This window comes from Leptopilina heterotoma, unplaced genomic scaffold (assembly GCF_015476425.1).
Source record: "Leptopilina heterotoma isolate Lh14 unplaced genomic scaffold, ASM1547642v1 Lhet_1, whole genome shotgun sequence".
NCBI lineage: Eukaryota > Metazoa > Arthropoda > Insecta > Hymenoptera > Figitidae > Leptopilina > Leptopilina heterotoma.
In genome coordinates this window covers 1,795,582-1,808,422 of record NW_025110812.1, presented here as the reverse complement: position 1 = coordinate 1,808,422, position 12,841 = coordinate 1,795,582, and the positions used below count along the sequence as shown (strand labels likewise).

General features: G+C 28.9%; 2 protein-coding genes across 4 annotated transcripts in view; one reads left to right on the top strand and one right to left on the bottom strand.

The window, feature by feature from the left end:
* The window catches only part of LOC122512531 (cell division control protein 12), a 52,102-nt gene extending 43,803 nt beyond the window's left edge, over positions 1-8,299 (top strand). For both annotated transcript variants that reach the window (XM_043628426.1, XM_043628435.1), the window contains 5 exons: positions 2,210-3,301; positions 3,610-4,024; positions 6,395-6,728; positions 6,896-7,088; positions 7,807-8,299. In XM_043628426.1, the coding sequence (XP_043484361.1) occupies positions 2,210-3,301; positions 3,610-4,024; positions 6,395-6,728; positions 6,896-7,088; positions 7,807-8,070 (2,298 nt within the window). In that variant the 3' untranslated portion in view covers positions 8,071-8,299. The remainder of the gene's footprint in view (positions 1-2,209; positions 3,302-3,609; positions 4,025-6,394; positions 6,729-6,895; positions 7,089-7,806) is intronic.
* Positions 8,300-12,204: 3,905 nt separating this feature from the next.
* The window catches only part of LOC122513022 (ecdysone 20-monooxygenase), a 33,926-nt gene continuing 33,289 nt past the window's right edge, over positions 12,205-12,841 (bottom strand). For both annotated transcript variants that reach the window (XM_043629258.1, XM_043629252.1), the window contains exon 11: positions 12,205-12,818. In XM_043629258.1, the coding sequence (XP_043485193.1) occupies positions 12,702-12,818 (117 nt within the window). In that variant the 3' untranslated portion in view covers positions 12,205-12,701. The remainder of the gene's footprint in view (positions 12,819-12,841) is intronic.

Below are 12,841 nucleotides of genomic sequence, written 5' to 3'. Positions count from 1 at the left end.
AAATAGAGAATATTATTTTTTAATTTAAGTTAAAATTATTAATAATTATAAATTAATTATAAATTTAAATTAAATTCATTTCATTGAAAAGTCAGATAGTAAAGCTTCGTAGGAATTTTTTTCATTATTTCTGCATATTTTAGAAAACATAAAATTAAACTTAAAATAAAAATACAATTTTATACTGTGTTTAAACATTAAACTTAAAAATTGTTTTAAAAGAAATGTTTATTTATACTTCCACTTTCACTTATATTTTATTTTCACACCGCTTTCCCTTAAAATTTAAATGGAAAAAGATAAAAGTATGAGTGAAAGTGAAAAGTAAGTGAAAGTGGAGTGAAAATAAATTTTGAGTGAAAATGGAGTGAAGTGAAGTGGAAGGAAAATAAAATTGGAGTGAAAGTGGAGTGAAAATAAATTTTGAGTGAAAGTGAAGTGAAATAGACGTGGAAAAAAATAAGATTAGAGTGAAAGTAAAGTGAAAATAAAATTTGAACGAAAGTGAAGTGAAAATAAATTTTGAGTGACTGTGAAAGTGAAGTAAAAATAAATTTTGAGTGAAAGTGAAGAAAAAATAAAATTTAAATGAAACTGATGTGAAAGTGAAAGTGGAGTAAAAATGAAACGTAAGTGAAAGTGAAAGTGAAGTAAAAATAAATTTTAAGTGAAAGTGAAAGTACAGTAAAGAGAAAATGTTAGTAAAATAAAATTTGTGTGAAAGTAAAGTGAAAATTAAATGTGAGTGAAAGTGGAGTGAGAATGAATTTTGAGTGAAAAAGGAGTGAAAATAAAATTTGAATGAAACTGAAACTGATGTGAAAGTGGAGTGAAAATAAAATTTTAGCGAAAGTGAAAGTGGAGTAAAAATGGATGTTGAGTGAAAGTGAAGTAAAAATAAAATTTGTGCAAAAGTGAAAGTGTATTAAAAATAAATTTTAAGTGGAAGTGAAAGTGAAAATGGAAATAGAGTGAAAATTAAATGTGAGTGAAAGTGAAGGTGGAGTGAAAATAAAATTTGAGCGAAACTGAAAGTGGAGTGAGAATGAATTTTGAGTGAAAGTGAAGCAAAAATAAAATTTGAGCAAAAGTGAAAGTGTATTGAGAATATATTTTGAGTGGAAGTGAAAGTGGAGTGAAGAGGAAATGGAAGGAAAATAAAATTTGAGTGAAAGTTGAGGGAAAATTAAATGTGAGTGAAAGTGGAGTGAAAATAAAATTTGAATGAAAGTAGAGTGAAAATAAATTTTGAGTGAAAGTGAAAGTGGAATAAAAATAAAATTTGAATGATAGTGGAGTGAAAATATAATTTGGGGGAATGTGAAAGTGGAGTGAAATTAAAATTTGAGCGAAAATGAAAGAGGAGTGAAAATAAAATTTGAGTGAAAGTGAAACTGATGTGAAAGTGAAGTGAAAATAAAATTTGAGTGAAAATGAAACTGATGTGAAAGTGAAGTGAAAATAAAATTTGAGCGAAAGGGATGTGAAAATGAAGTGAAAATGAATTTTGAGTGAAAGTAGAGTGAAAATAAAAATTGATCGAAAGTGAAAGTGCATTGAAAATAAATTTTGAGTGAAAGTGGAGTGAAAATAAAATTTGAGCGAAAGTGAAAGTGTATTGAAAATAAATTTTAAGTGAAAGTGAAAGTGGAGTGAAGAAAAATGGAGTAAATATAAATTTTGAGTGAAAGTGGAGTGAAAATAAAATTTGAGTGAATGTGAAAGTATAGTGAAAATAAAATTCTAGCGAAAGTGAAAGTAGAGTGAGAATAAATTTTGAGTCAAAGTGAATGTGAAGTGAAGTGAAGTGGAAGTGTAAGGATAATAAAATTTGAGTGAAAGTGGAGTGAAAATAAATTTTGAGTGAATGTAAATCAAGATTTACATAAAAATTCTTTTTATTTAATTTTGCATTTTGTATTTTTCAAATGTTCTTCTCTAAAATTCTTAATTTTTAATAGGTCCTAAAATAAAGTTTCTTAACTAGTCAGCGAAATTTTCTTATACGAATTAATTATTAATACTTTTGGAGTAAAAGTTTTTCATTATTTATATTCAAATCAAGTTTTTAGAATGTTGCCTTTTTTGGTTATAAGTTTAAATTTATTTATTTTCACTTCATTAAAAAATTTGTCGTAATTTTCTTAGGTATCATATATATAAATTTACAATTCAAATGTAAATAAATAACATTTTCTTTTTTTAATAGGCCATCAGAGAGGAGGAACGTAAAAAGAACAGCAAAATCCCCGAGATAATTAACACCGAACCACAAGATGAATTAACAATTTATCTACGACAGCCAGTGTCAGTTTCTCAAGGACCAGCGAAACGAAGATTATCCCAAATTGGTAAAAAGAATCACGACGAGGACACGATAAGCGATAAAATCGAAATCGACTCGGACAATATCGAAACACCACCAGCAACGAGAAGAGTCTTCAGTCCACCAAAAGAAGTCAAACCAGTTGAAAAGGAGCCGTGCAAACGAGAAAGATGCAGCAATTCAATCCAAGGACGTGAGGCTGTGAAGCCAGGCAATTCATACGGGGACCTTGGCTCTGGTAACTTTGACAGATTTTCAGCTGCCAGACGAACGAGACGCTATAAGAAAAATCAGGATCCCGACAAACTCGATGTCAATAATTTAAAACTCGATACCTCACCATTAAAATTAGACACTAGTCATGATAATGCCATAATAATGAAAATCAATAATAACAATAATAATAATATTAATAATTCATCACCAAATTTGGATAATTGCAATAAATTTCCAACAGTGAAGACGGAGAATTTCGCTAATGTTGATTTGAAAATTGAGGAACCTGTGAAAAATGAAATGCCATTGAAGATTGATAGCCCCCTAAAGAGGGAGGAACCAATGAAAATTGAAACACCATTAAAATTAGGTCTATTGAAACAAGATGAAAGTAAATTGGAAAATTCTGATGAGGTACCAAGAAGACCAAATAGTTTATTAATAAAGAAAGATGGTGATGCTGATGCGATGCTTCAAGTTTGGCAGGAGAAATTAAAACGTCGTGACGTCACTCATGATATTGATGTGGCTTTAGCGGAAATTGCTAAAGCTGAGGAGGATTTACAACAATTGTCAAAGTCAGCGGCACAAAGGAGTTCACGACTTCCGGTTACACAATTGGCGCCGGTGATTGCCGTGACAAATACTGTTTTAAGTCCGGTTATGCAGGAATCGAAACTCCGCGATGCGCCTCTTCTTCTCACTGAGAGGGCAATTCAAAGTCGAGAACGTCGACGAACTATGATTGATCCCAGTCAGGTAATTTAGATATACATATTTTTACTTTTACCCATTAACAAAAATCACCTTAAAATCGGTTTTCGGGGTCGTTAATTACGAATTTGATGTTAGTTTCCAAAAATTTAAAATGGCTGACGATTTTTTAGAAAATTGGGAAATTAACTCGATACTCGTTACTCAAGGCTTTCCGAGGCCGCTGATTACGAATCTGAGATCAGATTAGAAGGATTTTTAATAGTTGCGAAATGGGAAGAGAGATGAGTGTTTGGATAATTAGATAACGAATATAAATTAATTAACTCATTTGTTTTTTAATTGTTTCGCAGGTAAAAGAGGCGAGGAGAGTAATGAGTGATTCAACGAATCAAGGAATTCCAGAAGTAATTGGAAATTACATATCCGATCATTTGGACCGTACAGATTCATCATTATTGCGAGACGAATCATCGAGACATTTCCTCGACAAGACTTCAAATTTGGACACCGAATCTGGAAGTCCATTTACACCAGACAAGAATCGAACATCAAAACAAAATTCCATGTTCAAGAGTCGATTTATTCCAGATTTAAGTGTCACCTCAATGCCAGTAAATAAATCCAGGGACCAAGAAATGAACGACGAGGGCTTCGAGGAAACTCAAAGTTTAGTCTCCGAAACACTCAGTCAGGAAACATCGTCGGGAAATTATGAAACGGACACTCATGATTCTACCAGGTGTTCACCGGCTGATCTTGGATGCAGTAAGTTCAAAATTATTGTTTTTGGGACGATCCATTCTCCTTAAAGTAATTCGTTCTAATATGTCTAAATCCCAGGCATTGATGACATCGGATGACCGGAGTCATCCGGCATCATCGCTTTTCTTAATTGAGCAACACATAAAACCAATTTTTACGTTTCCAAATTTTCCTAAACTGTCCGCGTCTTCTGGGTGGGTGACTACAACCGCGAGCTTCATCCCTTTGCGGTTGGGCCCTAAGACCATCAGCTTCATGACTTTTGCGAACGCTTTCGTCAACACCTATTGGACCTCTGCTTCTTGAGTGAGGCAATCCGGATCGCGGATTTCGATGGTAACTCTTCGATCTATCGACTGCACCTTACCCAGGCTTTCAACTGCTTTGGTAACCTCAGTGGTGAAATCCTCTGATTTCAATTAGAAGGTCCCCCTTCTTTGTAGCTCTCGTATGACTGACGCCTGGGTTTGACGTCCCTACGGAGTCACCCAGAACTGACGTTCAGGGTAACTTCGCAAGGAGGTCAACCCAGGCGAATACATTAATCCTTGACCGACTTGGATCAGCATAGTGGTTCCCTTCGTCTCGCAAATATTTCCGATCGAGGATTCTCTGGCTTGGATACTACCGACGCTTTTATGCGTTGTCACTCGAACCATAACCAGTAAGAGGACAAAGCTCCCCTGCTTCTTCCTATTACCGGCTATGGTTCGAGTCTCCTCTGGACTGTCACCCTCCCTCTTCCGTTTCTGGACATCCCTGAAAACACTGACTTCACTATTTAATTATTCTCTAAAGACGCTTTTCAGTTTGCGTTTATAGTGGCGCTTCCTCTTCCTTTTCCAGTCCTTGTCGTCAATCTCTGCACCGCTGAGAACGCATGCTAAATCGTAGTCCGACTCATCAGCCGCGACATCCTTCTCCTTCGTTTCACTCAGCAGGACTTGGATGATTTTGAGGCCATCCGTAACTTCTGTTGACATTCTTTTGAATGTCGCAAGACTTCATCATCCTTGCGACCTCTAACTTCATTTTGTCAAGGCCTCCTTCTTAGAAAGGAAAAAGCGTCCTCCTTTCTAAACCGCAAGGATATCTCACGAGTCTCATTTATCGCCTCATCGTCTACCTCCGACTGGATAGTGCTGTGTGCGGTCTTTCCGCTACTTAGAATCAATGGAGTTAATTAATTATTAATTTAATTAATTAATTAATTTGAATCAGTGGAATTCACTGGGTTTCAGTTATAATTAAACCATGTCATTGATGATATTTATAACTGGATCCCAGAGAATTCCACTGATTCAAATTAGGAGAGCACACTCAGAAGGGTCGACGCACTTCCTCTCATTCCTCGATGTTCTGTGGATCTAATCTCCCCACGATTATCCGTGCACACTTGATCAGTAGAACTGAAGGTGAGATTTTCAGTTTCCAGTCTGCTCACATGGGGTACCATCTCTGAATTTGTAGAATTCATTCTTTCTTGCTGTTTGGTTGTCCATTACTGAAAAACCCCGCCACCACGACAAAGATTACCGAACATTATCATAATGCACATTGTGGCAAACTTCGCGAGACTTTAATATTTTTGAAAATTAAATGAATGAGGATAAGGATGCGGCTCACGATAGTCGACACAAGAGTTAATGAACGAAATATTCACGCGTAAAAATATGATTTTACCTACAGTTTAATGAAATGAGCAGTTGCAATAGATAAAGGATTAACTCTCTGCTGATGCTAACGACCGTTATCGTCAAAAATCGTCATTCTGGACTATGGGACTATGGGAGTTACGTTCTTTGGCAATAGAGTAGGGATAAGTTAGCATCAGCCGATGGTAAGGAAGGTTCAATGTTCTAAGAACGTTTTTAGAACATAAAACGGATTTAGAACGTTATATGGAGGACATGATACGTTGTAGCAAAGTTTTAGGAACGTTTCTAGAACAAAGAAGTTTCGTGCCCAGAGGGTATAAGAAGTTCTTAGCGGTTTGAGGAACAAATAACACAATTACGAAATTAATTAAAAAGTAAATTTTCACGTAATCGTGATCATACGACCATTCGTCTTTGGTCCGATGCCAACCGAATTTATAATTCTTTTAACGACCGATGATCGCGGTAGCTATTAGGCTAACACCTAGCGCGATAAATTATGAATTAGGGAAACAATCAGAAAATGGCATATTTAAAGAAAAGTAAGAAAACAATATGGTTCGTTACTTGATCTCCCATCATTTTAATTATAATTTAGTGAAATAAATCCAATCCATTAAACCCCGAACCTACTAAATTTTTGAGAACATAATTGAAATCATCAATAACATACAATTCAAAATAGTATTAAGTTAACAATTAATTTCTTCAACAGCTACCAATGGACAAAGGAGAATTAGAGAAATTCCCACACCAGATTCGAATTTAACAAGAATAAAGCCATTTGATCGAAGAAATTCCTCGATGAGATTAAAGAGCGACACGTCGAGTTTTCTTCCAAAGAGAACTGGAAGTTTAAAGAGAGATTCACCACGAAAAGTGGAGCCAATTAAACGATCTGATGTGCTTACATCGAGAAATCCACCTAGGGATGAAGTGGAAAGATCCGGTTCACGTAGTAGTCTACGAAGTTCAAGGAGTTCTCTCAATAGTGCGACGTCCGTTAATACCGTACGGAATCTTGGATCGAATCATCCTCATCTAAACAGGTTAGTAAATTCTTTTCTATTTTGCCTTTCCCCCTTAAACTTTGGATCGAGATTTTAATTTTGGATTTATTTTTATTTTTTTAAATTGGAATGCCAAAATATGTGTTGTGAATAATTTTACAAAAAAATGCTTTGAGGATGAGAAGATGAAATAAATGTTATTGTAGGTATACTTCGGCTATTCGAGCCTTGACGACTGATCTTCGAAAGGGAAATTCTCAGGCAAATACGAATTCGAAGGAAGCGGAAAAGAGGAGAATTGCTCCGAGAACTGGAGTCAGTAGAATTCCAGCGAGCAGGAGTTCGAGCAGTGGCAGCAGTGTTGGTCCAGCTTTGAGAAATATCAGAAAATCTGTTGGCGTAAGACAAATATTTAACTATAGATAAAGATTTTTTTTAACCCCTATACAGTCACGTATTTTTCTTTACACTGAATTCGATTGAAAATAATTACTCGGGAGTTTTTGGGGCCGCTGAATACGAATCTTGAGTCAGTTTTTAAAAATTCAAAATGGCGGATCCAATATGGCGGATGTGGAAATTAAAAATCGACTAAATCCGATTGAAACTAGTTACTTGGGGGTTTTTATGGTCGCTGAATACGAATTTGGGGTCAGTTTTTAAAAATTCAAAATGGCGGATCCAATATGGTGGACGAAATTGAAAAATTGTTCAGATTCGCTTGAATCTTGTTACTCGGGGGTTTTTGGGGTCGCTGCATAAGAATTTAGGGTCAGTTTTTAAAAATTCAAAATGGCGGATTCAATATGTCGACATAGAAATTTAAAATCGACTAAATCCGCTTGAAACTAGTTACTCGGGGGTTTTTTGGGTCGCTGAATAAGAATTTAGGGTCAGTTTTTAAAAATTCAAAATGGCGGATCCAATATGGCGGACATGGAAATTAAAAATTAACTGAATTCGATTGAAACTAGTTACTCGGGGGTTTTTGGGGTCGCTGAATAAGAATTTAGGGTCAGTTTTTAAAAAAATTCAATATGGCCACCTTATTTTTAATGTCTTTAATTCTATATATCTTTTTGTTCAATCACATGCAATTTTTTTAAATTTTAAACAGACACTTTCTGAGTTACCAAGAGGATCGTCCACAAATTTACGAAGTAGAGCTGTCGTCTCGTCGCGAAGTAGCAGCAGTGGAAGTAGCGTTGGTCCACAGACAGCGAGCCGGCAAAATATTGATAAATTGGGAGGAAGTAAAACTCGTTTGGTCCAGCCAAGACCCAGTCCCAGAAATCACAGTTTCATGAGACCAACTACAGCCAGTGTCAATAAGGGTTCAATCCCTAATCTTCCCAAAAGCATAAAAACCCTCGTCAAATAAAAGAAGAGGGCATTTTTTATACTCTCTTTCTCTCTAAAACCCAAATTTTCCATTATTACCGAAAGTAGTTTAAAATAAATAAGTCAAAATAAACAAAAAAAAAATATCGATGTTCGCGAAACAAAAATGAAAAAAATTTATATATAGATATAAAATAAACCCTTTATACTTGTAACAAATACTGATCAATTTGTTAAACTAATTTCAATAAAAATAAAGATATACTAAACTTGTTCTTTTTATTTTTAACAAAAAAATTCTTACTTACTATTTTCCTAAGAAAAGAAAAAAATTTTCCTACAACTGGAAATGAAAATAAAAAAAACACAATGATTAATTTTTTCAATCTTGCAAATTTAATGGTACTTTTTACAATTTCATATTACAATTTACAAAATAATGTACACAATCTTACGGAATTAAGGGCACTTTTTAAATTCAGGTACGTCTAAGAATTGCGATTGTAATTTTTTTTCGCCCTTTTTTTTCATACAAAAAAAATAACAACAATTCGACAATTAATAGAAAAAAAAAACAAAAAAAAAATCATAAGGAAATAATTTCGTTAAATTTTTTTTTCACATTTGACAATCGCAATTCCATGATAAAAAAAATTATTTTATCAGTAAATACTCCAAGCGTAAACGACAATATTCCATAATTAATATATTATATATTCCAAAACACATATTTCTTTCTTTTAACGTTCATGAAAAAATGACAAATTTTCGAAAAAAAGGAAACAAAATGAAAAATTCTAATTAGTCATTTTCTTTTTAAAATTTGTCATTTTGTATACACAAAAAAAAATTAACTTACAAAACTAGAAGTGAAGTCTTATTCATTAGACACTGAAGTTTTATTTTTGGAATTTCAAACAAAAATTTCTTTTTTACAAACGATTCTTTAGAAATTAAAATATTATTTTGAATTTAAAACTATTTTATTACTAATTTATTTTTGATTTAAAAATATTTATTTAATTATAAAATTTTTAATATATTTTTTAGTTTTTAATCAATAATTAAGAATAATCAATGAATTTATTTATAATTAAAAAAAAAATTTTAACATTCACTAACTTCAGTGTCCAAGTGTCTAAAAATCGAAATAAAACAATTATGTATATAAACATCCACCATAAAAACCGCAAATAAAAATATAAAATAAAAAACAATTTTTCCTTTTATATTTCAAAAGAAAAATAATTTTTCACAAAGTACAATATTTCTTTTTCAATTTTTTTTTCCAAACAAAGTTTTTTAAAATAAAAATTTTTCTTTTATAACAATTTTGTAAATAAATAATTAAAATTTATTATTTTATTTGCGATTTCTTTTTTCATTCTGTATATATATATATACTTTTTTCAACTTAAAAATTAAAGAACTGAGCAAAATTTGTATCTACACACTATTTCGAGATGAAATATTTATAAATAACACGCAACAAGATTATGAAATAACAAAAATTAATACCTTCGACGGACGAACAAATTTTTCATTGAACGAATTAAAACGCAACATTTATGGCGCGCTCGTATTATTTATATATAGATATAATAATTAAAAATAATAACTTTTGTAAAATAAATATATTTTTATATATATATGATAAATTCATTTATCAATATCAAAATTTAGGAATGTTTTTAGTAATAAAAATTTTTTTTAATATAACGCGCCTTTAAATCATCTTTTGATTTTAATTATATCTATTAATCGTCAATTAAATTTAATATTTCAATAAATTGAATTGAATTTTGAATTACATTAAATAAATTTACTTTAATTAATTTATTTAATGTATTTTTTCCTTAATAATTTTCTAATTAATTTATTAAATTATTAATGCAAATAATTTAATAATTTTATTAGAAATTTAATTAATAAAAATTTATGAAAATTTAATTAGTTAGTTTAAATAATAATTTTAGTTAATCTATTTAGTTTATTTTCATTTACTTAATTTATTTAGTTCATTTTTATTTAATTAATTAATTAAATATTATTGTATTATTGAATTTAAACAAATTTACAAAGTTATTCATTGTTCAATTCAATAAAATTCAATGTAAAAACTATTTAATTAAATTAAATAAATTATCTCATTTCATTTTTAAAAGGAAAATAAATTTTACAGATTTTAAAATAAATATTATTCACTAACTAATTAGCTACTAATAATTCATTAATTAATAAATTAAATTAAATTAAATTCATTAATTAATAAATTAAATTAAATTAAATTCATTAATTAATTAATTAACATTAATTAACCAGTTCATCATTAACCAGTGACAAATTAATGAATATTTACTAATTTTTTGCTAATTAACAAAATAGTTACTAATAATTTGCTAATTTACAAAACAGTTATTAATTTTTTGCTAAATAACAAAACAGTTATTAATTAGTTGCTAAATAACAAAACAGTTACTAATTAATTTTTAAATAACAAACAGTTACTAATTTGTTTCTAAATAACAAAAAGTTACTAATTAGTTTCTTAATAACAAATCAGTTACTAAAAAAACATTGCTAATTAACAAAATTGTTGCTAATTAATTAGTAATTAACAAAATAGTTGCTAATTAATTAATAATTAACAAAATAGTTGTTAATTAATTAGTAATTAACAAAATAGATGCTAATTAATTAGTAATTAACAAAATAGATGCTAATTAATTAGTAATTAACAAAATAGATGCTAATTAATTAGTAATTAACAAAATAGATGCTAATTAATTAGTAATTAACAAAATAGTTGTTAATTAATTAGTAATTAACAAAACAGTTGCTAAATAATTAGTAATTAACTAAATAGTTGTTAATTACATAGTAGTTGCTAATTAATTATTAATTAACAAAATAGTTATTTATTAGTTACTAACATAAATTAGCATTAATTATTGTTTCTTTCATTAGTATCTAATTAAAGTAAACATTAACTTACTTGGAATGTTATTTGAATTTAATTAACTAGTATTAATTACTAATCAATAAATAATTAATTAAATATTTAATAATATATTACCAATTAATTTGATAGTTAAGAATTAGTTAATAATTAACAAATATTTACTAACTAATTTCTAAGTATTTAAATATTTTCTAAGTAGTTACTTATTATTTATTTAGTAACCATTTAGTAAATTGTTAATTACTTAGTTAATATTAATTAGTAATTAACGAAATATTTAATAATTAGTTACTAACATCAATTAGTTATAACTAATGCTGACTAACTAATAACATACTAAATTACCAATTAATTAAGTAAATAATAATTCAAAATAAATAGTTAACTAATTATAACTCATTAGTTAAATAGTTACTAATTATATACTAATTAAGGAAATAGTAAATAATTTGTTACTAATGCATTATATTCATATTAATTGGTTGATAATTAATAAAATAATTATTAATTAATAAAATGATTACTAATTAATAAAGTAATTACTAATTAATAAAATAATTACTAAATAATAAAATAATTACTAAATAATAAAATAATTACTATTTAATAAAATAATTACTAATTAATAAAAGAATTACTAATTAATTACTAATTCATTAAATACTTAGTAATTAGTTGCAAATGTATTAAATACTTACTAATTAGTTACTAATTAAAAATAAAGTTACTAATTTGTTTATAAAAATTCAAATTTTGCTAATGAGTAATTAATTAATTGTTTAGTAATTAATAATTTTGTCTTTATTCAGCTACTAATTAATTATTCATTTACTAATTAATTATTTATTTACTATTTAATATTTTGTTGTTTTTTAGTTAATTTATTATTAATTAGTAATCAAACAATTGTTACGCAACTAATCAATTTTCTATGAATATTTTTTCAATTTATTAAATTTAATCAACGATTAATTTTTTTAAACTCCTAAACTTAACAATTAATTGATTAATTAATTGCACTTTTGACGACTTTAAATTTTTTGCATTTTCTTCGTTTTTCGAATAATAATTTTTCTCTCTCTCTCTCTCTCTCTCTCTCTTTCTGTCTTTCGTACTTCTTCTTTTAAAAAGAAATTCCTCTTCTGCTTAATTGTTTTTAAATTTGATTAAAAACAATTTTTTTTCCCTTAAAAAGTATTTTTTCATAAAAATTTCTTCTTTTATTGATTTCTACAAATGTGTATAATTTTTTTTAAACGATTTCTTTCTTTTAAAGATGTCTATTTTTAAAAGAATTATTATTTTTTTGTGGTTAAAAAAATCATTTTTAAGGAGACGTTAAAAATTCTGTCTTTCTGTGGGTGGATTTTTGAATTTTGTTTTTAAAAAATATTATTTTAATAGAAGATTTCTTTCTTTTCTCGGGAAAATATTTTTCTATTGCGGATAAGAAATTCTTGTCTAATACGAGTTGAAATCTTGTCGTTTTAAAATTCTTTATAAAAGAATTTCTTTTTTTTTTTTTTATTAAATAATATTTTTCGATTTTCATCATTTTTTTTTTCTTGAGGATTTCTTTTCTTTTTGGAGAAAAAAAAAGAAGAAGAATATCTCCCTCTTATTTTTATTATTTACGCCTTCTGCGTTTTTTTCTTGATAATTTTTTTTTATCATTATTTTTCTTTCTTGTTATTGTTGTTGATAAAATTTCACGTTAAGTCGATTCGATCCCGAAAGTGGAGAGACACTGGACCCTTTGGCGCCAGGATAAATTCAAATTGCAGACCCAACTCATCTTCTGCGACGATCTTGAAATCTCGTACAATCTGTGGGATCGTAAAAGTCAATA